Source organism: Rhinolophus sinicus, linkage group LG01 (assembly GCF_036562045.2).
Source record: "Rhinolophus sinicus isolate RSC01 linkage group LG01, ASM3656204v1, whole genome shotgun sequence".
Classification (NCBI taxonomy): domain Eukaryota; kingdom Metazoa; phylum Chordata; class Mammalia; order Chiroptera; family Rhinolophidae; genus Rhinolophus; species Rhinolophus sinicus.
In genome coordinates, this window is record NC_133751.1 from 102,168,909 (window position 1) to 102,192,351 (window position 23,443).

Genomic DNA, 23,443 nt, shown 5'->3' on the forward strand with positions numbered 1-23,443 from the left:
GCACTCCCCCCTCCCGCAGCCGCCGCGCCAACGGAGGGCGCGCCGAGGAGCCTCGCGCTGTTCATTGGCCCGCCCGCCTCATCAATCCCAGGTATTGTAAAGCGCTTGACATCCCTTTTTGACAAACCCCGCAGCCAGGAGTAGCAACTTTTTTTTTTAGCCAGATTTTTTCCCTCTTCTCATGGAAAAATAAAAAGAAAGAAAGAAAATATATATATGTATATATTTTGCCACGATTCCTTTTTCTTGCAGTCATGTACGTTTTCTTTTCTTATTCCTCTTCTCCCTCTCCTCCATCTCTCTCTGTCTGTCTGTCTCTCTTTCTATCTCTATCTGTGTGTGTGTGTGTGTGTGTGTGTGTGTGTGTGTGTGTGTGTGTAGCTCTATCTAGCTGTATCTCTCTCCCTCTCTTTCTCTGTTTTGTCCTTCTTCAAACCTGCTCTTGGCTGAGCCGTTAGCGATTTCGGGCATCTCGAAGAGCAGGAGGCGGGGATGGAGCTGGTAAACACAGCTAAGGCACTTCCAGAATGTCCCGATTCAGCAACTTTCTTTTCTTTCTTCCCCCCCTCTCCTCCCCTTCAAGGGCAGCAAAGGAGGCTTTTGTTATTTGCTCCTTTTGAAGTTTGCTTCCCTCTTGCCTCGTCCCCCTCCTGTTTATAATTTAAGATCTCGGGAGCACACGGACACTCCACTCTAGAAGAGATGTGATTTCTCAGGATAACTGGTTGCCTCGATTTTCTTACTTTTATCAAACCAATCAGGCTTCCTGCATTCCTCCTGCCCCTCAAATAAGCACAGGTGGATTAGAGCTCTTAACTTTCCAGTTTATTGAAGTCTGTTCTTTTTTAATGACAAATTGGAAACATTGTTGCTGATTTTTCTTTTTTTTCTCTCTCCTGTGTTATTCTTCTCTTCTCTCCCTTTTCCCTAGTCTCCCTTGTCTGCACCCGCTAACTCCCTCCTTCTGCACTCCTGTTCCTAACCGGGGCCCCTTTCATTCAGGTAAAACTGTAAATTTCCCAAAGCGCCATTGTCCTTCAGGATTGTCCAAAGCTCCCTAGAAATCCCCGAATACTTTTTTGGTATTTAAATCCCGGATAGATAGAACCAATGTAAATTTTGTGACATTCAAACCTTTTCTAGTTCACAAATCAGTCACCCTTGTCACAGTTATTGAAATTCCGCAACTCGCCACACCAGGACGGTGGAAAAAGCGGGCGCGGTCTTTGTTGCCGACCAGGCTTTTGATCGCCAGAGAAAATTTACTTACCTTCAGATGAGTGAGCAGAAAAAGAAATAACACTCCCTTTGATTTAGTTAGGAAAATGCAGACATTTGGATTCAGTGCAAACATACAACACTCGCTTGTTTTCGCGATGCGGCCCTCGATTAACCTGTCTTTGCCCAGCGCAAAGTCTATTCAACAACTGCGCGTAGTTGCTTTTTGTCCCGTCCACAAAGAGCCATTGACCATATATTAAAATGATTGTTGAAAGGTAGAGGAGTATGGCACTTAAAAGCAAGGGGAAAAAAATCCCTGTGACTCAATCAATTAAGGCGAGTAACATTTATGCATTTCAAAAAATGCACACGGATGCGGGGGGTGGGGATGGGGGTGGGGAAAAAAGGTTGCATTTCTCCGCAGCTCTGTTTAAAACCCAGCAGCCCGGGCTGAGGGTTTAGCTCAAGCGTCTGCATATTCATTAGGTCTAATTATTTTCTAGTAAGGAAAACACAAAAAGCCAAGAGTCGGAATCCTTCAATTTGCCCTTTGTTTCTAACTTCATTTGGCTTATTTGCAGCTGAATCACAGCCCTAAACTCTTTTCTCAGACAAAGAAACCTCAACTCATCCTTTCACAGGCGCCCAGTCAGGAAACTCACCAGCGCCCGAGAGAAAGGAAAATGAAAATGAATATGTTTTGCCCAGTCGCCCGCCTTAGCTGCACAGATTGGAGCAAGGCATGATCGGCGTTGGCCGCTCCTCGCCTTTCTGGTTTTCTGGTCTTTTCATGGACTAGATTCTCGTTTGGGGGTGGTGAGCTGAGCTGCCCTTTCCCTGGGCTCTACCCGCTCAAAACTCTACTTGTGTATCTGGGATGGTTTCCCGGTGTCTGAAGGAAACTGGCAGCGCATTTGCGCTTGTGCTGGGAAATAAAAATTTGAGAAAGGAAAAAAAAATCAAATGTTCTGTCCCCAGCAACAAGTCTGAGTGCAGCAGCCCAGCATTCCCCACCAACTTTGAGTGGACCAGGGTTGGGCAATGGAAGGACAGGGCTGCCACTTGGGTGGTTTTGAAAAAAATAATTATACACTTTGAGTGGTTCGGACGTATCTTTTTGAACAAACTGTTTTCTGCTGCCTACGCGGGGAACTTGGATCCTGCCTCCACTGCAGTTGTAAAAACCTTATCTGCAAGAAGTTTTCTCTAGAGGCTGTACTGCTCTCACTAGGGAGAACAAATAGTGAACCCACCTCGCCTGCCTTTCAAAAAAACAAGGGAGGGGACATGAGGGGGAAGAGTAGCCATTGGGAGGGGGAGAGGAAAAATAATTCTTCAAAAAAGAAAAGTCAGTCTTCTCCTCCTCAGTCCGTGAAAATCCAAGGGGGACCGTTGACAAGAGGGTATTTTTAGGAAACGCGTCCAAATATACATGGTAAGAGTGAATGTGCGGGGAAAAAGTTGTGGGTTGTAGAAGTTATCAAGTGGGATTTGCGGCGCTCTCTGCAGGAAACGCAAGCGGCTCCAGTTCAAAGCCACATGCACCAACGTGACATATAAGCCATTAAAATATCATCCTGACGGCTCATTTCTGCTTCATCATACATTCCCTAACTGCTTCCCGAAAGCTGGAAAAGGAGAAATGAAGGATGACCGCCTTGCTGGAACCACAAAAGAGAGGCTTGGAGGGGTTGGTGGCCCCCCCTCAGCCACCCCAAAGTGATGTGCAGAAATGAGGCGATCGCAGCAACAGGTGGAGCCGGGTAAGTGCGTGAGTCCAGGGGGCACAGACGGGACCTGTACCCCCAGCAACTGAGTAGCAAGCGCCCTTTTCGGGGCTATTGGCATCCAACCCCAATTGGGGGAAGAGGCCCAGCTAGGCTGTCTCCCCCAATCTCTTCTCTCCTTTCGCCCCCCAATCTTGGGTATAGGCCCCACCCCACTGACACTGAGGGGAGGAGGGGGGCCTTCCGCCAAGGGGCAGCACTGGGGAAGAGTCCATTCCTTCCTCTCAAGAAAGGGGGTGGGGGAGGCAAGGGGAACAAATGGAGCTCCCAGTGGCACGGGGACCAAGAGCAGCTTGTTGTCCACCCGCCCTCCCTACCTCCCCTCCTTGTAAATTGCCTGGTTGTCCCACCGTGGGCACAAGAAGGGGAATCACGACCCTGAACATCCCTCGCGCCGATTGAGCGGCCGCGCCTGGAAGGGGGCCCTGCAGGCAGTTTCCCTGCTCTGCCCCTACGAGGATGGCAGGGAGGGACTCAGCTTCCCTCCCCAGGGTCAAGGAAGCCAAGTTAGCCTGGCTGGCAGCAAGATGATGGAACTTCTCCGCCCAAACCTGACGGCGGTTGCTGGCTGGGTCAGCCGGGAGGCTGGGATCTTCGCCCTCGTGCATACTGGTCCTGCCTCAGGACGCTGACCGCTGGGATCCGCTCTCTGCGCGTCGCCCGTCGTGGGTTTGGGACTTGGCTTTCTTTCTCTTGGGTGCGAACGAGACTAGCTAGGACTAGCTCTCTGGGGAGCAGGCCGTAGTCCCCTAGGATTCTGGGCCCTACCCTAGACACCTGGAGACACTGGGGATTAGAGGCAAGAGAGGCGGGAACAATCTGGCTCTGAAAGAAAGCTAAGGACTCCCTCAAAGGCTTGACTGGAAAGTTTGGGGTTGATGAATGGTCCACAGGGACAGCTGGGAGCCAGCGAGATCTTAGGAATGGAGAAGGGGCGTTGGAAGGCTGCCCCTTGGCTGGCACCATCTGCAGGAACCCCTTTTGGATTCCTAGGTCATATTTCTCCCCCATTTTCGGCAGCATTAGCCGCACAGCTACCCACGACCAGGCACCACCTTTCCTTCCTTCATGTAGCCGCCTGAAGGCTGAATGGGATGGTTCAAAGGGACGGTTAAATATCCACTCTGGTCCTTCAGGCGACCCATTAATGCAGACTACTCTGAGCACACGGAGGTCGCCTAGCCTCCAGTCCCGAGCTGGGGAAACCCAGGCTCTTCCCCCTAGGGAGGAGAAGAATGAGAAAAGGCCGCCGCACAACCCAGCCTCGCAGCGCAATTTCCTGGTATTCGAGGGCCGGATGGAGGGGAGCCAGGGAGGTGCTGGGTGCAGCTGGTGACAGCAGACAGGGGGCAGAGGTGGGGAACTTACTTCTTCGGCTTTTTTCTTTTTTTTTCTTTTTTGTGGCTTTGGCTTGAGAGCTCCCAGACAGCCAGCAGGCCCTGCCCTGCGCCCGCACCAGCTGATCTGTGGCGGATGGGCGAGCCTGCGGTTAATCAGTGTGGGCAGCGTTGAATGCTTGGGGACTGGATCCACTGGCTTGGGAAGCAGGCTGCAGGTGACCTCTGACCTCGACCAGGCCTGCAGCTCTAGAGTGAAGCTTGGGTGTTCCTCCAAAGAAAAATAGTGCCTTTTGCATGTACCCACCGGCCTACCTTCTTGGTTCTCCCCTCCCTGCTCCATCAATCACTGAGGTTTGCTGGCACCCTTTCCTCTTCTCAAGATGTGGGAACACAGGAAAATTCCAATAAGTCTCCAGGTTGTGCTTCTGACTGGTGATTCAATGGCCAGTGATGGTGCCAGCAGACAAGTCAGGAGCAATCATTTTGGGAAAATCAATCGGAGCATTTTCAGGGCTTTTAAATCCCTGGATTGGTGGGGATCTCAAGTCCAGCGGCCCAGGAACTGCTTCCAAATTCTCTCACCCACCTATCCTTCAGTGAGATGACTAGATTGCTAAGTGGGGACAGAGTTTGAACCAAAAGAAAAGATATTTACCCTGGTTCCCTGCTCTGGCTGGTGATGGAGAGCTACAGAGAGCAGCTTAAGGTCCCCGTTTCCTGCCCTACCCAAAGTCCAGGCTCTGCAACACTTATTTGCATGCCTGTGAGTTTGTAATGCACAAGACTGCCAGGACCTGGGGGTAGAAGTGACCCGTCCCAGGCCTCTTAAGGGACAAGCTGCGGCAGCATTGTGGGTGGACAGAATTCTCCTGGGAAATTCACACCCATTTTCTTCTGAAGCAAAAAAGTAAATTCTATTAGTTTCAACCAACCAGGACTTTCCCCCGTGCCAGACATCCTGCCATGAAGAAATTTGAGAGCAAGGATAGGATGCCCAGCATGCCATCCCTCTGTAGGAACCCAAAGCTGGGCCTCCTTTATCTCCTGGTTTGTCTAGAAAGGAGCTTATTACCTTTGGGGATGGATGTCTTTTGGTTAGAAAGAATCAAAAATAAATATAACCCTCTGGGAAAAGGTGAGTCTACCCCACCCCCACACCCCTAAGGCTTGGACCTAGAAAAGAAAGGAGAGGGAAGGGTGGAAACACCCAGGCTACTTCAAGCCCAGGTTGGGGGTCAAGGGAGAGAGAAAGAGATCTTTGAACATACAGAACTGGAAAGCCTTTGAGAGAGCAGAGCCTCACTTGGATTTGGCCTGTGGTTCAACAAGTTAAACAACCGCTTGATCTGTGGGCTGGAGTGTCAAGACAGGCAGACTTCCTCATTGACAGAGGGCTTGCTGTGTTTGTCCAGCCTGAGACCTTTTCAATGACTGTTTGTCTTTCTAGGCCAAATGGAGAGCTGGGGCTGGGTGGATTGCTGCTGTTTGGCTGCTCCACTGCTTTTAGCTTCCCCTGACAGATGCAGAGATCCGGGACCAGTGTGGGTTTCAGGCTTTAAGGTGGCCAAAGGCTTGCTAGCTTTGTCCACAAAGTGAATCTAATAAGGAATCAAATATCTTGGTGGGCTAGGGGTGGGTTGTTTATGACGTTCTTCACTAAGAAATGGGACAGCCAAGACCAGGTGATAGAAATTATACCTTTCCCTTCCCCCAATCTGGTGAATTTTATGTTGACTTCATTTGAAAAATCAACTAGTGATGGCTTCCAAATGGGTCTGGGGGAGGAACCCATGCGATGGATTCCACACCACCAGAGCAGAACAGGGTCTACAAATCTGCAAAGAAATTCCTCTCCTCTCAGTTACAACTCAGTCTTTAACCTGCAACCTTGCAGAGGACTCCCAGACCTCCCCCATTACATCTCACTAAACTCAATTAATAAATTTAAAGAAAATAATGGGGACTTCTCATATAATAAATTCAGATTCTAATAGTTAGAAATGTTTGAAAACTGACTGACTGAAAGGGTACTAAATTCTACCTGCAAGAGAGATCGACAAATGAGTTTCAGATAAAAATCTAGTTGGGAAATGATGATTTTAATAATTTTTATGATTAAGAATATATTATTTTGCAATAAACATGGGTAGTTCCAGGCAGAGTTCTTTTCTTTCACTTCCAAATTTGAAAGACTGAAAGACTCATTAGACCAATACCTTCTTTCATACATTCAGGTCATACAATCTTACCATACAAACATGTAGGAAATTATTTAACCAGCGACTGTCCCTTTTCTCTTTCATAACAGGCTCAAAGTCAGAAAATGAGATACAAGGCTTCCTTGGTGATGAGGAAACGATTACGGCTTTACCGAAATGCCCTGAAAGAGTCAAGTAAGTTAAAATCCTCTTTTGAATATTGATTTGCTGAAGATTTTTTCTTTTAAGTAGTTTTGTTTTGCCTTTTGCTTATGTTAGATTGTGAGTTTGGGCGTGTTTCTTGAGTTCAAATGAAACTTAGATCAACACCTTGGTGTTTGATGCATTTGCACACAAATCAGCGACACAACGTCCCACTAGCAGCCAAGTAATCCCCCTCAATGCCTACTCATCTGGACATTTTAGAATTAATATTTGACGACTCTCTCATTGAAACAACCACCCCTGACCTTCTGCAGTTTCACTGTCACATTATTCTATGACATATTCATCTTGAATTCATTTCCACACGATTTGATTGGAATGAGGTTTGACATGTATTGGCTTCCATGAAAGGAGCACACTTTGATCTTGGTGATGGGGTTTACATGATATGCATCATCTTTACCAGGGACACCAGCCTTCTGCAATGTGGTGGCGACGGCGTTCCCACAATGTGGTGTCTGAACAGGGAGTGACTGACAGCCGCTCGGTCAGGAATACCTTCATTGTGAAGAATTTAATTTAATATTCCATTTAGAATAAGCATATGATTTAGGGTTGGATGTTTCCCCTTCCAGGCGTCTAGCTTCCCTCATTTCAACTACACCACCAACTGACAGTTGCCTCCAAGGTGTTTCTTTGTTGGTAGGAAAAGCAACCTTCTTAACAAAAGTTAAATGACAACTCAGGAAATGGCTCTCTTCTATTATTTGGGGATGATTTGATGGCAGAATTCTCAAGACAGGTGTGGGTATTATATAAATTCAGTTGTTTCAGTTCCTCAGTGCTGTTCTGAAACATCTTTTAGCCATGTTTCTTAATCTTTTATTGAAAGATGTTTTGCAGAACCATTACTTGAAAACTAAATTCTATCCAAGTATATTTTTCTCTCGTACTCAGTTCCATTAATGATGATTGAAGCCCAAACTTGCATAGCAGAGGGGAAGAATATTCTCCTTTATCTCCAAAATCCTGATAGATTTCATCTCCTTCGTACAATTTGTGCTTGAACATAGGGTGGGCTCCTGGAGCTTAAGTTCTTTAATTTTTCCCCCCAAGAATAGAGACAACCTCTCACTGTAGGAATCCTGGGGTCTATTTGTGACTAGCCTAGGAAGAGATGTGGCCCTGCTTTGGGATGGTAACCTGGTCAGAAACAAGGAAGAAAAGATTGAACAAGTGACTGCAGATCTAGGTGCAGAGCATCCAGGCCACAAGGCTCGAGCTTGGCCAGGTTCTGTGCAGTGAGCAGCCCTCAGCGTCCAGGGTCCTGCTCTGGCATAAGCTGTAACAGATAATTGTCATTTAGTATTGTTTAAAAGATCAAAATGGAAAAATAGCCCAGTTATGGGCCTTAAATTTCCCTCATTTCTTTCCTTTCCAAGGGAGAGAGTTCAGGCATTCCCTCATTTAAGCCAGTGATGTGAGGAGCTCTGGCAGATGATAGAATCACCAAATGTTTATTTCTGTACAGAAGGACTAGAAAATCAGTTTAGTTTATGCTGTTGCATTGGCCTGGCTGGGGAAAACAAGGGTGCTTGGGACATGATTCTGGGCATTCGAGGGATGCTTAGGGTCTGTTGGTGAAGCCTGCACCAAACAGGCTACTCTGGGCTGCAGGATGTGTCTTTTTTTATGCAAGTCATGCAGAAAACAATGCTATAAACCTCAGAATGGTTACAAATAGAATGCTCCAGCCAAGCATTTGATATGGGGTTAGGTGTGGTGGTGAAATAACGTCCTGTAAGAAAAATTCTGTTCACCACTGAGACACTACTCTTCAGCCTGCCCAATCAATAGTCAATGAAACCTGAACTCCTTACTCCCTGCAAGACTCAAAGGAATTGCTCTGAAAACTGAAAGATTCCTGTCTGACAGGTGTCCTGCCTGTCCTCTGTGGTTAGCTGGATACTGTTGCTTTGGTGTTTATTTCAGAGATATACCTTGAAGACCCTTATGTAATTGTCTAAAGTTTCCTGTCTATAACATTAGTGGGTGAAATGGGGTTTTTTTTCCTCCCTATCTCTGTTGCTGGGGAAATGTCCCTGTGGGAAAATGCCTGGTCCCCTTGTTATGTTTAGCCAACCAAGGTGTGAACCATGTGGCTCCAAGGAACTTGCAAGGATCAGGCAACTTTAGTGACCTGCACATGGACTGACCCCTGACTACCCAAGAAGTATCTACCCAGGATGGGTCCAGATGTTTTCAGTGCTTCAAGAGAAAGCTGCATCTGGGAGGGAGCTCCATGGGGCCAGGTAACTGTCGGTGAATTTGGCTGAATCAGATGTATCTGCACTTTTGCTGTTGGCACAAAAAGCCATACACATGTTCAGAGCTTTTCAAGGGTAAAGTTAACAAGAGAGAGTGGATAGTGTACTAACAGTTTCTGTGTATAAAACCTCTGCTTCTTATCCCTAGAGTCCATGGAGTAAATGCTTAGAATTCAGGGGATCTGCAAAGTTGGATGGGGACAAAAATTGCATCTTTATTTTCACCACTTTCTAATGGAGAGTTATCATTTCCTTCTATTATGAGTGTGGGCAACAAAACACAGGACTATTAGAATCCCTGGCGTCACCAGGTTTCCAAAAGGGTCCACAGCCTGAAACAACTTAAATAACCTTGTTCTGCACTGTTATTCAAAGCTTTGATGCAGGTGGGGTCACAGTGCATATATTAAGAGATCCATTTCTGTGCAAATCCGAGTTTTAATGTAAGTCAAAATGGATGGTGAATTTGAGAAACATCCTGAACAGTATATTATAGATCGCCTGGGTTCAGTTAGGAAAGAAAGATCTTTTAATTGCAGGACTATCCTGCACTTGTCTGAATGCTACAGGATGAGTCGACTAAATTCTGTGTTGACGGATGTTTAGAAGAAACAGCTGGGCAAGGGGTCCCAGGGAGGAACACACACGTTTGGATTTTGGGTTTTGGTTTTTGTTATTTTCTGAGCCCTTCGTGATTTCAGCCCAGACTCGCATAGACAATTGCATCATTCAACAAATACCTGCGCGGTGGGGAGCCTTGAAACCACTCAGTGAGAAGTCAGAACACCTCACTAGAGAACAGGCCTGACCAGGCTTGGGGGAAAGGAAAACAGGGTGAGAGATCAGAGAGGAAGCGCCTGTAGTCAGAGGGGTAAATCCCAGAAAGTGAGAGTGTGGGAGAGGGTGAGAGCCAGGAAAGGAGACAAATCCTCAAAGTCTAGTCTCAACACTGCTGTGGAAACCTTTGGTTTCCAGAACAGAAGGGGTTCGGCTATCAAATGCTCTCCCTCAACTTTTTTTTTTTTTTTTTTTTTTTAATGCTAACTTAGCATCTATTGGTAGCCTAGCTTAAGCTCTCCCGGCTGGAGAAATAGAAAGACCTGCACTTGTCAAAGCCGAGGGAAATCGTTGTGGAGGTTAATCCTCGCTAAAAATGCTCCCCGAGAGGGACAATGTGCTAGATGAAGAAAGTCTCAAAGAACCTGCCAACCATTATAAATAAGTTAATTATTTTTAAAATTTAAAAGAAATCCTTATTTACTGAGCAGGAAATGTTATAAGAATAGCCCTTGGTGATGGGGATAGGTGGGGCAGCTCAATCAACCCTGAATCAGAGTTCCTTGTAATCTCTCCAATCTGCTCACCTCTGCTACCGGTGCGGAGTCTTTTAATCAATCCTTAAAACTTTTCTTTAAAAAAAAAAACAAGCTTTTCTCTGCTTTGGGGGCGCTTTCCATGGCCACCAGGGATGCCCAATTACTTAGGCTGGCATTTTCGGCCAGAGACCAAAGCAGGGGTCGAGACCAGCAGACCTTTAAATCGCCAGGCGATGCAACCAGCCCTAGCCGGTCGGCACAAACAAAGGACACTACACACCCCCACCCCCGCGCCCATTTATACCACACTCGGCTGGGCCAGAACTGAAGGGTTGTTTTGTTGTTATTGTTTTGTTTTGTTTTTCCATCGTCAACCCTCACGCCCTCCCCAAGACTGTGGAGCCCCTAGTCCGGGAGGGCATCCGCGAAATGTCATGGGCCCGCCGCAGTCCCTCTCATTGCCTGGGCGGGGAAACGTGGCGTCCACTCTTCTTGGAGTCCTGAAGGCAAGAGAGAAGGGAGGCAGAGACTTTGACCGTGAGCAACAAGTAGCGGGAGCTGAAAGTGGAAGTGTACCCCAAGTCCCCTTTCCCAAAGGCTCCGTCTGGCGGCAGGGTAGAGAGCTCAAGAGGGAGACAGAGGGAGGCCCGGGAACAAGGAGCTGTTCCTTCTTGCTGCTCTCCCCTCGCCTTTGTTTCTTTGGCCAGTCCGCCGGCGGTTCGGTGTAATTTGTGATTGGGAGGATTCTTAGCCCCTCTCAGGAGGGCTGCTTTCGAGGCCAGCCTCTCCGAGATCATCACCGCCTCCAGCCCATTCCTGGTTCTGATCAGGCAGAATTCTTGGGTTCGCGCGTCTCTGAGAGTGCCAGGCACCCTGGAGGAGGGATCCGCAAAGCTAAGTGGGAGAAGGGAGTGGAGAGAAAGAAGAGGGGGAGGGGAGAAGAAAGGATGTAAGTAGGAAGATGAAGTGTGGTCAGGGCTTTCGGAGAAATTAGGATGGATAGATAGATAGATAGATAGATAGATAGATAGATAATATCGAAGAAATCGAGAAAATAAAATTAGGCACAGGGGCTGCTGGCCTAGAAGTTCCTTCGCTGCCCACCGCCTAGTCTGGAGCCGCCTTTCCTCCCTGGATTCCGGCTCTCGCCTCCCGCAGGCTCCTGTGACAAACCACCGAAGCCGTCCCTGCTCGCCAGGTGCTGCCCAGCAGCCCCGGCAGGGCTGGGGACGCTAGGTCTGCCCTGAGGACGTTACTTGCAGCCCAACACCCCCTCCCCCAAATCGTAGAGAACGGAGGCAAAATCCAGCCCCGCTCACTTCCAGGAACCGTGAGGCAGAGCAGATCCACCCAGCTTTCGGGAGAGGAGGGGGAGGAGGCTCGGGAGAAGAGAAAAGAATCCGTGCCCGGGTCAGAGCGCATGAGCAGTAGAAGCCGGAGATGCTAAGGATAGGGGGATGTGAGGGGGGAGGAGCGGGAGTAGCTGTGTGTGTGTGTGTGTGTGTGTGTGTGTGTGTGTGTGTGTATCCGCGTTCGGCGAGACCTGTCATCGCTGACGTCGGACCGGGCGGCCGGCCAATGGGCAACCTAGGCGATTGTTCCTCTGAGCTGGCCCCCGCCAAGGCCCCGAATCTATATTCACTTCCTCACGCGCCCCGCTGCTGTCTCTGTAGTGTTCGGGTTTCAAGTAGGCTTTAAAGACCGGGGGGGGGGGGGGGGGGGAGTCACAATCCAAAACTTGAGGGTGGAAAAACTTTGCAGAAGTTTTTTGTGGTGATTCTTTCTCCTCCACGCTGTCAGGTGACCGTGGCCTGAGCGACCCCACCTAGGGAGCTCCAGGGAGTCCGAGCCCGGATGCAGCAGGCCGCCACTCCCAGCCGAGCTGGGCGCTGAAATTAGTATATATGGCCCGGGTGCTTCAGCACCTCCACTACCACCACGTACAACATCACCTCTTCCCTCACCCCCACCCCATCCCCATAGGGTGCCGGGACCCAGAGCGCCACGGGGAGTTGGCCGCCGCAGCGAGCTTGGGCCGCAGGTCCGACCCCTCTGGAGCAGAGCCCAGTGGCCTCCAGCAACCCACAGACTCAGCACTGCGTGCCCCACTGCCCCTTCACTTACCGCGCCGCCACCATCCCTCTCCAGCTCATGGAGCGGCAGGGGGCTCTACCCATCAGCCGTCCAGCCGGACCGCGGCGGAGGCGCTTGGCCTCTGGTGGTCCAACCGGTTTGCTGCCGCCGCAGTCTGGCTCCTGGTCCCGGTGCTGACCGCAGAGGCCGCGGTGCGGTTGGGCCGGGCCTGCCCCCCGGGGCCAAGTGGAACGCTCAGCCCACGCCACCCTTTCTCACGCTCGCTATTTGTCTCGACAACAGGTAGTAGCTCTGGACATCATGGCCCCCAGCTCGCTGCCGCCTCCTGCCCTTCGGTGTTCCCCGGCCTTCACGAGCAGCTTCCCCAGGCCTCCGCCAGCGGTACTTTGAACGGACTTCTGCATCTGGGGCTACCCGGAGAAATGTACTCGCGGCCCGAATCCTTCGCGCCGGGACCCGTGGTCCGCAGTGACACCCTGGCCGCTGCCGCGGCCCTACACGGCTACCGGGGCCTGAACCTGACCGTGAACCTCGCCGCGCCCCACGGTCCCGGCGCCTTCTTCCGCTACATGCGCCAGCCCATCAAACAGGAGCTCATCTGCAAGTGGCTAGCAGCGGACGGCCCAGCGGCCTCGCGCCTCTGCTCCAAAACTTTCAGCACCATGCACGAGCTGGTCACGCACGTCACCGTGGAGCACGTCGGCGGCCCGGAGCAGGCTAACCACATCTGCTTCTGGGAGGAGTGTCCGCGCCAGGGCAAGCCCTTTAAAGCCAAATACAAACTTGTAAATCACATCCGCGTGCATACGGGCGAGAAGCCCTTCCCCTGTCCTTTCCCTGGGTGTGGGAAGGTCTTTGCTAGATCAGAAAATCTCAAAATACACAAAAGAACTCACACAGGTCAGTATTCGGCACTATCTCATGTGGATCCTCTGGGGGAAGCAGGCGGCTTCTCCCGGGCCCTCGGGCTGGATTTCCTCAAGTTTCATCTGGGGAGAGGGAGGAATAGTTTGGTGTTTCCTGAGCCAAGTCCATAAAATGTTAGCTATGCCCTTCTATTAGAATCACAGAAGTTTCCCGAGGTTGTGTGTGGGGAGGATAGTGCGGGATTTCTTTGGGGGGGGGGAGGACTAGGGTGAACGTGCTTGGGTCTCTGTGTGTGCAAATGTGTGTTCCCTGCTCATCGAATTTGATTTTAAAGTATTTAAAACAGCACTGTTTCCCAAAGGCGTAAAGACAGGGACAATTTAATTTTCCAGGTTTCTTTGGCTAGCACTCTTCCATCGGTCAGTCTGACAAACTGACCTCCATCTGAAGTGAGGGGTCATCAGGCCCTTGGCTCTTTAGGATTTGGGGTCTTTGAGCTAACTTTAGCCCTGTTTTGGAGCCTTGGTGACTTGACACTTGGAACATTTGACAACCGACCCTCCTCCTTTTGCTTTAGCAGAGATCCAAGGAAACTCACTCGCCTTAAATGTCATTTACCGAGCCGTTAAGTGCAATAGGGACATGTGTCAACCACATCTGTTAGTTCTAGTTAACAGAAAGAAAAGGAGCCTGCCCAAGAGCCTGTGAAGTTGAACTTCTCTGGCCCAAAGCATCTCTAATGCAATTGCAAGGAGAAAGTTTTCACACTTCCCAGAACAGCCTGTGAAGTTACATTAATTAGTTTAGCAGTCGATGTTTGTACTCTATTTAGCTACGGTTTTCTTGCCCTCCCCAAATTTAAGAAGTTAACAGCTTCCCTCCTGTGTTTTTTGTTTGTTTGGTTGTTGTTGTTTGTGGGGTTATTTTATTTATTTTTTTTTGCGGGGGTGGGGTGAGGGAGAAGAGGACCAGTGGCGAGACCAGGGAATTAAATAAGTTCCAACTTGGTGCCCCACTTCTCCTATTCCTTGGCGCTATGCCTTACTCACCTCCATTATTGGTGAAAACATTGGCAATTATTACAGTCAAAGAATTCCCCCAGGCTGGCATTGCCTGGAAAAGAGGCTTACTAAATCCTGCCTTCTACCCCAAACCCTGTAATCTTAGAGAAGTTCCGTGGCCAAGACACTGGCACACGCGGAGGCTAAACCAAAGTGTACTTCTAGTCTCCTACTTTATTTCCAGAGCATGTCTGGAAATGTATGGTTTTCCGGAGCTATTTCCACGATGCTCCGCACCCCCCGCAAGCCTTTGATCCCCGCCCCCCTCCGAGTTTTATCCCGGGGGAGGTGAGGTAGTGATCACCGCCCACAAGCCAGCTACTCCATAAACTGGCAGCAGGTACCGCGAAGGTAGACGCGCAGTCCTGAGCCAAAGAAGGAACTCATTTTTAATGACGGGGGAGGGCGGGTTAAACAAACAAACTTTTACTGCTCTTTGCCGGCCTACTGTTTGAAGTACATGAAGCAGAAAATGGTTAAATTCTTAGTGCAATCATCGACCTACAGCAGAGATGCAAGTTCAGTGCGCCCGGGCTGGCTCAGGTTTGTATCTATTCAGGACAGAATTCTAAGTGCGTCCTTTCCACTGGCAGTCCTGATTCATTATCACTGGAGTTAAAAAATAATAATAATCTACAGAACCTCGCCTGCCCCGCTGGCGTTTCCCTCAAATCCCCCTCCTAAATAATGAAAAGAGGGGGGGAAAAAACCAAAATGTTTCTCAAATGGCAATAGACCTCACTACAAATTATTAATGAAGACAGTTCTCGATTCAACAGGAAAATAATTGCCTTTTCAAATATTAATGGCGTTTCATTTCCTCGCATCGCGGAAGCGGCGAATAGGAGTTGATTTTTCAGGAGTTAAAATTCTCCTGGATCTGAATCCCGGGACTGGCTTCAGAGCCAGCTGCTCCAAGCCCACATCGAAAGCTTTCACTTTGTGGCGGTCACAGCAATCCCGGAACAATGGTGCCGACGCTCTAGCTGGTCCCCGCCGCCTGGCGCCTTCCCGGGACCCCTGGACAGGGGGCTCGCCCCACCTTCCAAGGCAGTCGGTAGAAAGAGGCAGGGGTGGGGATCCGAAGTAGAGAAAAGACTGCGCCGCCGCGGAGAGGCTCGGACAACCCGGCCCAGCCACAAGTGCGAGAAAATGGCGCTAGCGAACTTCCCAGCTACTGCTGAATTTTGTCTAGCTGGCCTGGCGCGGACCCGGGGCGGGGGGCCCCTCTCAGCTGCTGAGCCTCTGGGAGGAGACTCCGGGCCTTTCATGACTCAGTACCAGGCCCGGGCTGCAGGGCCCTCAACCAACCCTGCCGCTCCGCATCCACCCATCCAGGGCGCAGCGCCGAGACCTGGTGGGAGGGAGCAGGAGGGAAGCAGTGTGTTGCTAGCGGGGGGGTGTGGGGTGTGAGGGGAGCAGTGTTAGGCCAGGAGTCCTGGGGGCCTCCTGCAACTGGGGAAAGGCCGAGAGGGTGCGGGGTGGGGGTTGGGGGGAGGCCTCACTTGGCCTCCCAGCGGCCTTGAAACTTCCAAGCTGCCGGTATCACCTTCAGTGCCCTGTTTTTGTTGTTTTGTTTCGCCTCTGCTCCTCGTCTGGGACGAAATATTTGTTTCTGTTTTATAAGAATGTCCAACGAGGCTCTCACAAGATGGAATAAGTATGTGGGGGAATATTTGGTTGGGAGCAATCAAACTCAAATTCCATTCCTCCTCTGTTTTCTCAGCAAATCTTGTTTTCTTTTGCAGGCCCTGAATTGCATGGTTCTTGTAAGTGATTTTAGGAAAAACTGAAGGAAGAAAAGTTTTAGTTTCGCATATGCTAACAGGGATGGGGGGATGAGGAACAAATAGGGATACTGATTTATTCTGAATTTCTCTTATTTATTTTTATGTAAAACGGTACCGGTGTCCAGACAAAAAGGCGGATTCCAGCACCATTTAATATTCCACTGTGCTAGCAATAGTCCTGAAGCAGGGAGGACGCAGCGGCCGGGCGGGGACCTAGCCTTGGGCTCACTACCGTCTGCCGCGCAGAGGTTATGCGAAAACCTCTGGCTCACCCTGAGCCTTAAGCAGGGCTTCTGAGTAGGGGCTTTGTTTGTTCAAACCTGTCCCAAAGCGCCCGTCTATCCTGGAAACGGCGGGAGAAGCGACAACAAAGGCAACAGTCCTCCAGCCCTGCACATCTTCCTCCTTGGCCAGACGCTTGGTAGCCGTTTCCTCTACCCAGGCGCCCGGCGGCATCCATTTGTTTAAAAGCGCTTAGACCCTTCCTTCCCTCCTTCACGCAGTTGCAGGTCCAGCAGGAATCTGGGCTTCCGGGATCTCGGCATCCTTTCCTCCCCACACACCCGCGAATCCAGCCGGCGGTGAGCACCGGCATTGGGGCTCGGTCCTCGGCCAGTATTTCCACCCTAATGCGCGCTCGTGCCTTCCCGCGGCTCTACAGGACATTGCACCAGGGAGCCGAGCCCCTCGCGGGTGTACCCCTGCTGCCTGCTTGCCCTCTGGTCCGCAGAGCTGGGCATGGCCTGACTGCAGCAGCTGCACTCACACCGAAGCCACCAAGCTCAAGGGTGCGATTGCGGGATAGGCCGCGGATGGGGCTTGACCGGGGCAGACCCTGCGGTGCGGGGCTCTCGGCTCAGGCACGTCAGGCTCCACTGTCAAGCGTGGGTGGTCTGGGGAAGCCAGTCGACCTCTCACAGTCAGTTCGGAGTGGGAGAGCAGGCTGCCCGCGGCAGGGTCTTCCGGAGGCCGCTGGAGCGGCGTAATAAAATAGTACTGCCAGCGCGCTTATCCAGAGGGATCCCGGAAGGTTTAGGCAAGATTTGAAGAATGCTGTTAAATGTTTGCCCTCAGGGGGTAGGAAGGAAGGGGGAGGGGGCTCCATTTCCCGTAAAAATCGCTTCTGAAGTGAATCATTGCTCAGAATACCTTTCTTACAACACAAATCCACATTATGTCCACGCCATGAGCATCGACTGCGCATCCTTAAATTGTCCCATCGCTTTGGCGTTTGCACAAAACCTACTTTAGGAAACAATTTGGGCCAGGATGGGGTGTGTGGGGGGTGGACTGCTTGGCGGGGGGCAGAGACGTTTGGCTAGAACAACAACTTTAAGTTGAGCAGATGCGAGTTCCTCAGTCAATTCTATTCTCTGGGCAAAGGTGCTTCTGGCTCCGAGTGGAGAAGAGCTGGAGGAAAACAACCGGAGTGGATCAGGATTTCCAGGATGGAAACTTAACTAAGATGGAGTCTTAGTCGCTCCTCCTCCGTACCCTCCCCCAGGACCAAGCGGGAGAGGGGGAGGGGTGGAGGCCTGCAGGAGGGAGCTCAGGGGTCGCGCTCCGAGCGGGGAAGAGAGTGCCGGACCTGAAGGGCCAAAGAAAAAGCTTTCTGAAACATTTACTGGTTCTTTTCCAAATAATGGAAGAGAAATTGGGGAAGGGCTGTGAGGCCGAGCCGGGCCGCGGTCTAGGCGCACTAATGTGTCTGCATTGCCTCCACTAGGGGAGAAGCCCTTCAGGTGTGAGTTCGAGGGCTGCGAGCGACGCTTCGCCAACAGCAGCGACCGCAAGAAACACTCGCACGTGCACACGAGCGACAAGCCATACACGTGCAAAGTGCGCGGCTGCGACAAGTGCTACACGCACCCCAGCTCGCTGCGTAAGCACATGAAGGTTCACGGGCGCTCGCCGCCGCCGCCTAGCTCTGGCTACGACTCGGCCACGCCATCTGCCCTCGTGTCGCCCTCGTCGGATTTCGGCCGTGAACCCCCGGTGGTCTCCTCGGCGGCGGTGGCGGCGCGTGGTACCGACTTGAGCGAATGGTACGTGTGTCAAGGCGCTGGCCCAGTTGTGGCTGCCCGCGCCGCGCTCCCAAGCCGGGAGCGACCACCTGGCTTTGCTGCTGCCGCCGCCGCCTTGGGTATTAGGGCTGCTGCTATGGTTGCTGCTTCTGCCTACACTGACTGCGAGTCTAGGCTGGGTCATTGAGGCTTGAAGAGAAAAGGAGGGAGGCAGGGAGGGAGAAAGAGAGGGAAGGAGAGAGGAGAGAGGGAGGAAGGAAGGAAGGAAGGAAGGAAGGAAGGAAGGAAGGAAGGAACTAATAGCTGTTAGACTTCATTGAATATGCTGATAAAATGTCCATTATTTTAAAACATAAATATGGTACTCATATTTATTCTATAATCACACCCAGTACCCCCAACTCTCCCACATACGCCCTCATGTCTGGGTAGTACTATGGAACCAGTGTTGGGGTAAAGAAAGTAGAGAAAGAGACAGACAGAAAAAAAATACATTAGGAGAGTTTATATGCAACCACTGCCGATGGCAAAAGACCACAAAGTCCTCACGTAGTTCACAAAATGGGAAATGTTTTCCTGCAGGCTTGGGCCGCTCAGATTGCCACCCCTACCTTCACCCCTCCCCCTTCCCAGCTCTCGGAGCCTCCTCCGAAGTTCGGATTGCCTAAGGTGTCAGAGGGAATTCCTGAGCCGTTATTTTATCTCCTATTTCCTTGCTTTTCTGCTTCCCTACACTTCCCCTCCCCGAACTATCCTTTGAAACAAAAATACACAAGTTCCATATCCCAAAATTTCCAATCACTTCTATAAAGGAGATAAGAAGATCTCAGCATCGTCCCCTGGAGATCACATGCCTCTCCCCCATGGACCGGCCCAAGCACACAGTATACCTCTGTCTGCCTGTCTGTCTGCTTTGCGTATATTATGTATGAACTTGGGATATGGAGTGAGTCCAAACAGCAGGAAATACAGACAAAAGAATGCTAGAGGTGCTTTAGGATTCAATGCTCTGAGGCATCCCCAGACCAATCACCATCTCCCCACCTCCCACCCTTCTCCAGTGGCTGCCTGTGGAATCTTGTGGGTGTTTGGCGCTAGGTGTACAGTGAACCAATGACGTCACTGAAGTCGAGGCCTCCACTGCAAAGCGATCCGACCTAGTCAGACAGTGTCTGGATAACTCGCATTAGTTCTGTGATGGTGTTTTTCAAAAAGCGCACAGTGTTGGTCTTATTTTTTTAAAGAGTGGGTGAGGGGACAAGAGATGAACTGCATAATAAATGTTTTAAAGGCAAACACCCAATGGGTCTAGATTGAGTGTGTATTTTATGTGCTGGGTACTAAGTCCTGGGAAGAAAAACCAGATGTTGGGGGCAAGGGAAAGGAAAGCCTGTGTAATTGTTGCTAAGGGGAGGAGCGGAATATCAGGGCCTGTTTACCCATCTGCCACCCTTAGGGGAAAATGGGGCTTCCCGGAAATGCTTGCTGAGATTTGGAGGGGGGGAAAGAAAAGGAAAAGAAGGGGAAAAAGAAACCTTCGTCAGACCCATCCCAATTCCCTAAGAATCTGAAGATAACCAGGGGTATCATAGTTCCATAAAGAACTCAGTTTTAAAAGTTGAACCCAACAAACAAGCCCTGACCCCGCCACTCTACGGGATTTTCTTCTGCTATCTCCTCTTCAGACACATCAGACGATTCTCACTCCTGTCCCATAGCCCCACAGTTCCATCAGATATATAATGTCCTAACTGGAGTGGGACTGTTTTCATTACCTCTAATAAAAAACAGAGTCTTCCCGATACATCCTTAGTGAACCTCTCCTCGTGGAAGGAGGGCTACAACCCCCGTTTTCCCCACTACAACAGTGCCCAGAGGCTTCCTGACCAAGGGCCGGGTTGGCAGGAAATACCACGTTGCCATCGGGAAATACCCGCCCCAAGCAAGGTGCAGAGGGCATCTAGGGAACTTGAGTCTTCTGGCGACGTTTAAAAATTCTCCCCTCCCCAAACTGGACTCGTTTCTTTCTCTTCTATTTCTAGACCTCATTTTGTCTTCCACCTCCATCCAAAATAATGAAATAAAGTAAAAATGTTTGATCGGCCACTAATCGCCTTTAATTTTTCATTTGCTTGTTACAGCTGTCCACCGCGTTGCTCGCAAGGTAGTCTCTCCCCGCGCAGCTGAGCTCCCGCATCTCGCGCCTGCGACATCAAAGAGTCCGCGCACAAAGCAATGTTTCTTCGCCACGGTGCATCTTCATGGTAAGTTAGGATTTCTATGGCAATGGGCAAGTCGCACTGAAATCCTGAAAGGCCGAGCCTGGAGCCCGTCCAGGCTTTTCATTAAGGACATAATATTTACGTCTAACAGGCCTTTTTTCGTGTGTATACAAGTATATATTTTTGTTTGACGCGGACTAAATCATTTTCATTTAATTTCCGGTAAACAAAACCCACGCGAATGGGCACTTGTTCCCGATCATAATAAAAATGGATAATAAATGTGAGAGAAGAAAAGGGCCGCTTGAATCGCCGCTCAGCCCCCTTTGTTTCTGCTTTCTGCGGTGATCAGAGGGCGCGTTTGGGTTTGATGGCGAGTTTCTAAAGGCGAGGAAATGGTTTGTAAGAGGGGAAAGAAAAGGAGAAAGGTCTAATCAAGCTCGGGTTGTTCAAAGAGTCGGGTTTTGGGGTTGAAAGTGTGAGTTTGACGGTGCATCAGCATGCCGCGTTAGGATCGCCATGGAAATGCGCGCGGGGAGCGGCCGCTTCAAAGGCGGCACACTTCACTGCAGATACTCTATTAAGATACATTTGCGCTGACCTTTGCTTTCACGCCATTTAATACTGTCACTAGGTTCTCCAGTCTATACTTCCTCCTTAGGACCTGTTTCGCCAGCGTTTAGGGGTTCACCCTGCACTCTAATGTAGGGGGGCGCTTTGGAGCCAGGGACTATTTCGGGAATGGGAAGAGTCGGATTCCGTGCATCTTGGCTGCACCCCAAAGAGGCTCCAAGATCAGGAGTAAATAACTTTAGGGCAACCTCAGAAGCTTAACAAATGAGCATCCCCAGCTTGATTTTGTGCAAAGCACCTCTCTTCGTCTTGAGCAAGGTGGAGGGCTGAATTTGAATGGCACTTGCAGGGCAAGGGACCCAACTTGGATGACTTTGGGAATTTCAGACTGTGCCTTTAGGACATTTCCACTTTGGCCCCCAGTGCAGCCCATTCTGCCCCTCTATCGCAGAAGTCTCTTTGCAGCATCCCAAACTTGTTTCTCCCCTGGGTGGTGTGTATGGTACTCCTCAGGGCTGGGCTGGCCCTGGGCACAAGCTCAAGAGCCCAAGGCCAAGGGAATAGGGAAGATGGCAGGAAAGTTAGAAGTCCATGTTCCCTTAATTGTCTTGTTGTTTATTTTATCCAAGTACCCCAGTGAATAGGGGAAAAATAAACATGGTGGAAAAAAAATCAAACAGTGGAGTCTTCTTTAGTGCCAGTCCTTGTGGTTGAATAAAAAGGATGGTCCGCTTTCTATTGAGCTGAGAAATCTTTGAAGTGGGAGTTATTATCTGAGACATTCCTGCTTGTCGTCCTAACAACGCTGATGAAACGTAAAAGGTTCTTTGTCAGCGATTTGTTCTCCTCTCTGTCAAACTCCCTCTGCCCTGTTAGTTTCCAACCGTTTCTAAAGAGATAAAATCAAAATTCTTAAAAAAAAAAAAAATGCATGCACTCTACACTAACTGATAACTTTAGGACTAAATCCTGCTAAGAGAAAAAGAAAAGTAATACAGAGACATCAGGTCCAAGGCCCGTAGAAGCGTGCAGATGTTGAGTGGCCCTTTGCACAGGCTCTAGGACATGGGGGAAGAATGCAGGCAGAGCCCACATACCCCAAGCTCACACTGCATGTCAGCTTCTCTGTGCTCTGGCCTGCACTCAGTCAGTCCAAGTCAGGTCACCTAGAGCCTCCTTTGGGGACCCCTCAAGCTGCCAATATTCTTGGCCCAGATCCTTGGAACCTAATGCTATAGCCAAGTGATTGTTAATATTTCCTTCTCCTTCAAAGATAATCTCTGCTAAAAATAGACCCATTGTGTGTTTCTTCTCCCTAGCAGCAATTGGCAAGCCCTTTCTGCCATTAATAGAAAGGAGAGTGGCTTGAGGGAGACATTTTTATAATTTCCTGTTTTCATCAGAATCTTGGCAATTAGAGTTCAGAAGATTCAGTTTACAAGCTAGTGACCCCAGAGTGCATGCAAATTGCCCCCTCCCATCTAGTATGCAGTTCTTCATTTTATATGGTGCCCAGGAAAGAAACTTTCACCCTGTCCAGCTTTTCCTAAACCCCCTCATGTGGTTTTAAAGGTGGTTTAAATAAGGGACATTCCAGTCTCCCCACCCTGTGTGTACTGACTAAATGATTTGTAAAGTTTCCCCAAGCTGTAACCCATGCTGTTATTATAGTTGCCACAAAATGTTTTCTCTTATATTGATTTTTATTTGCTTACTGGAGGTCCCCATATGTTTATTTATATCACTAATTTATGGGAAAATGTAATGATTGCAATGAATGTGAATTATATAGACAGGCAAATGTTTTGTAATCATAACTCAAACACACACACACACACACACACACACACACACACACAAGCCTGACTGAAACTTTAGACTATTTAGTACCCTCTTTACACAAACTGTTTGTGATTTATCATCTCTCCCCTTAGCATCCTTAAGTTATGAACTAACTTGAAAAAAAAAAAGTTATGTATTTGACTGAAAGTGATTGTCGAATGAAAACATAGTTGAAAGCTATGGCTTAATCTTGCTGTAAATATGTAAAAATAAATTAAAATTTGTGATTGTTTTTCCCTCCAAAGATCGTTGTGTACATGGAGCCCCATTTTGCTATTTTCTTTGGAAATAAAGGATGTGATGTTTTCTCCCTCTTTTGAATCTGTGTGTTTTATTATGGCTTCATCACCCTGGGAGAGATTTGGGACCCTCTCACAGTCTCCAGTCCTCTCCCCTGCCTTCCTTCAACCTTCACAGAAACATCTCTGACGCCTAGATGTTCAGGGTGGCAAAACAGAGGGATCCACCAAAGTGGCCATCGTGGAAGAGACCTCCCTCATCCCCAATTTCATCCCAGTGACATTGACACTCATCAACCGGGGAAGGCTACCGTCCCGCAGCCAGGGCCCAGAGCACTTTTTCACAAAGTATCTCTGTCTTGCCACAGGAAAGCCTA

The 23,443-nt window shown here is 49.6% G+C and overlaps 1 protein-coding gene and 1 long non-coding RNA gene across 13 annotated transcripts; one reads left to right on the plus strand and one right to left on the minus strand.

Moving 5' to 3' along the window:
- Positions 1–76: 76 nt before the first annotated feature.
- Positions 77–23,143, plus strand: ZIC4 (Zic family member 4). 12 transcript variants are annotated; one of them, XM_074333946.1, is made up of 7 exons: positions 77–91; positions 2,731–2,984; positions 6,657–6,741; positions 12,731–13,348; positions 16,670–16,954; positions 17,893–18,211; positions 20,332–23,143. In XM_074333946.1, the coding sequence occupies exons 3-7, from the start codon at positions 6,672–6,674 to the stop codon at positions 20,375–20,377; spliced, it is 1,338 nt and encodes a 445-aa protein (XP_074190047.1). In that variant the 5' UTR covers positions 77–91; positions 2,731–2,984; positions 6,657–6,671; the 3' UTR covers positions 20,378–23,143. The 12 variants fall into 12 exon arrangements, with proteins under 12 accessions (XP_074190047.1, XP_074190044.1, XP_074190049.1 ...); XM_074333943.1 differs by lacking the exon at positions 77–91 and adding an exon at positions 2,569–2,656; XM_074333948.1 differs by lacking the exon at positions 77–91 and adding an exon at positions 2,593–2,656 and having other exon boundaries at positions 2,850–2,984.
- LOC141571804 (uncharacterized) lies at positions 6,427–12,619 on the minus strand. The gene is made up of 2 exons (XR_012496861.1): positions 12,479–12,619; positions 6,427–11,248 (listed from the first exon to the last, which is right to left on the minus strand). It is a non-coding gene; the product is annotated as an uncharacterized LOC141571804 (long non-coding RNA).
- Positions 23,144–23,443: the final 300 nt, after the last annotated feature.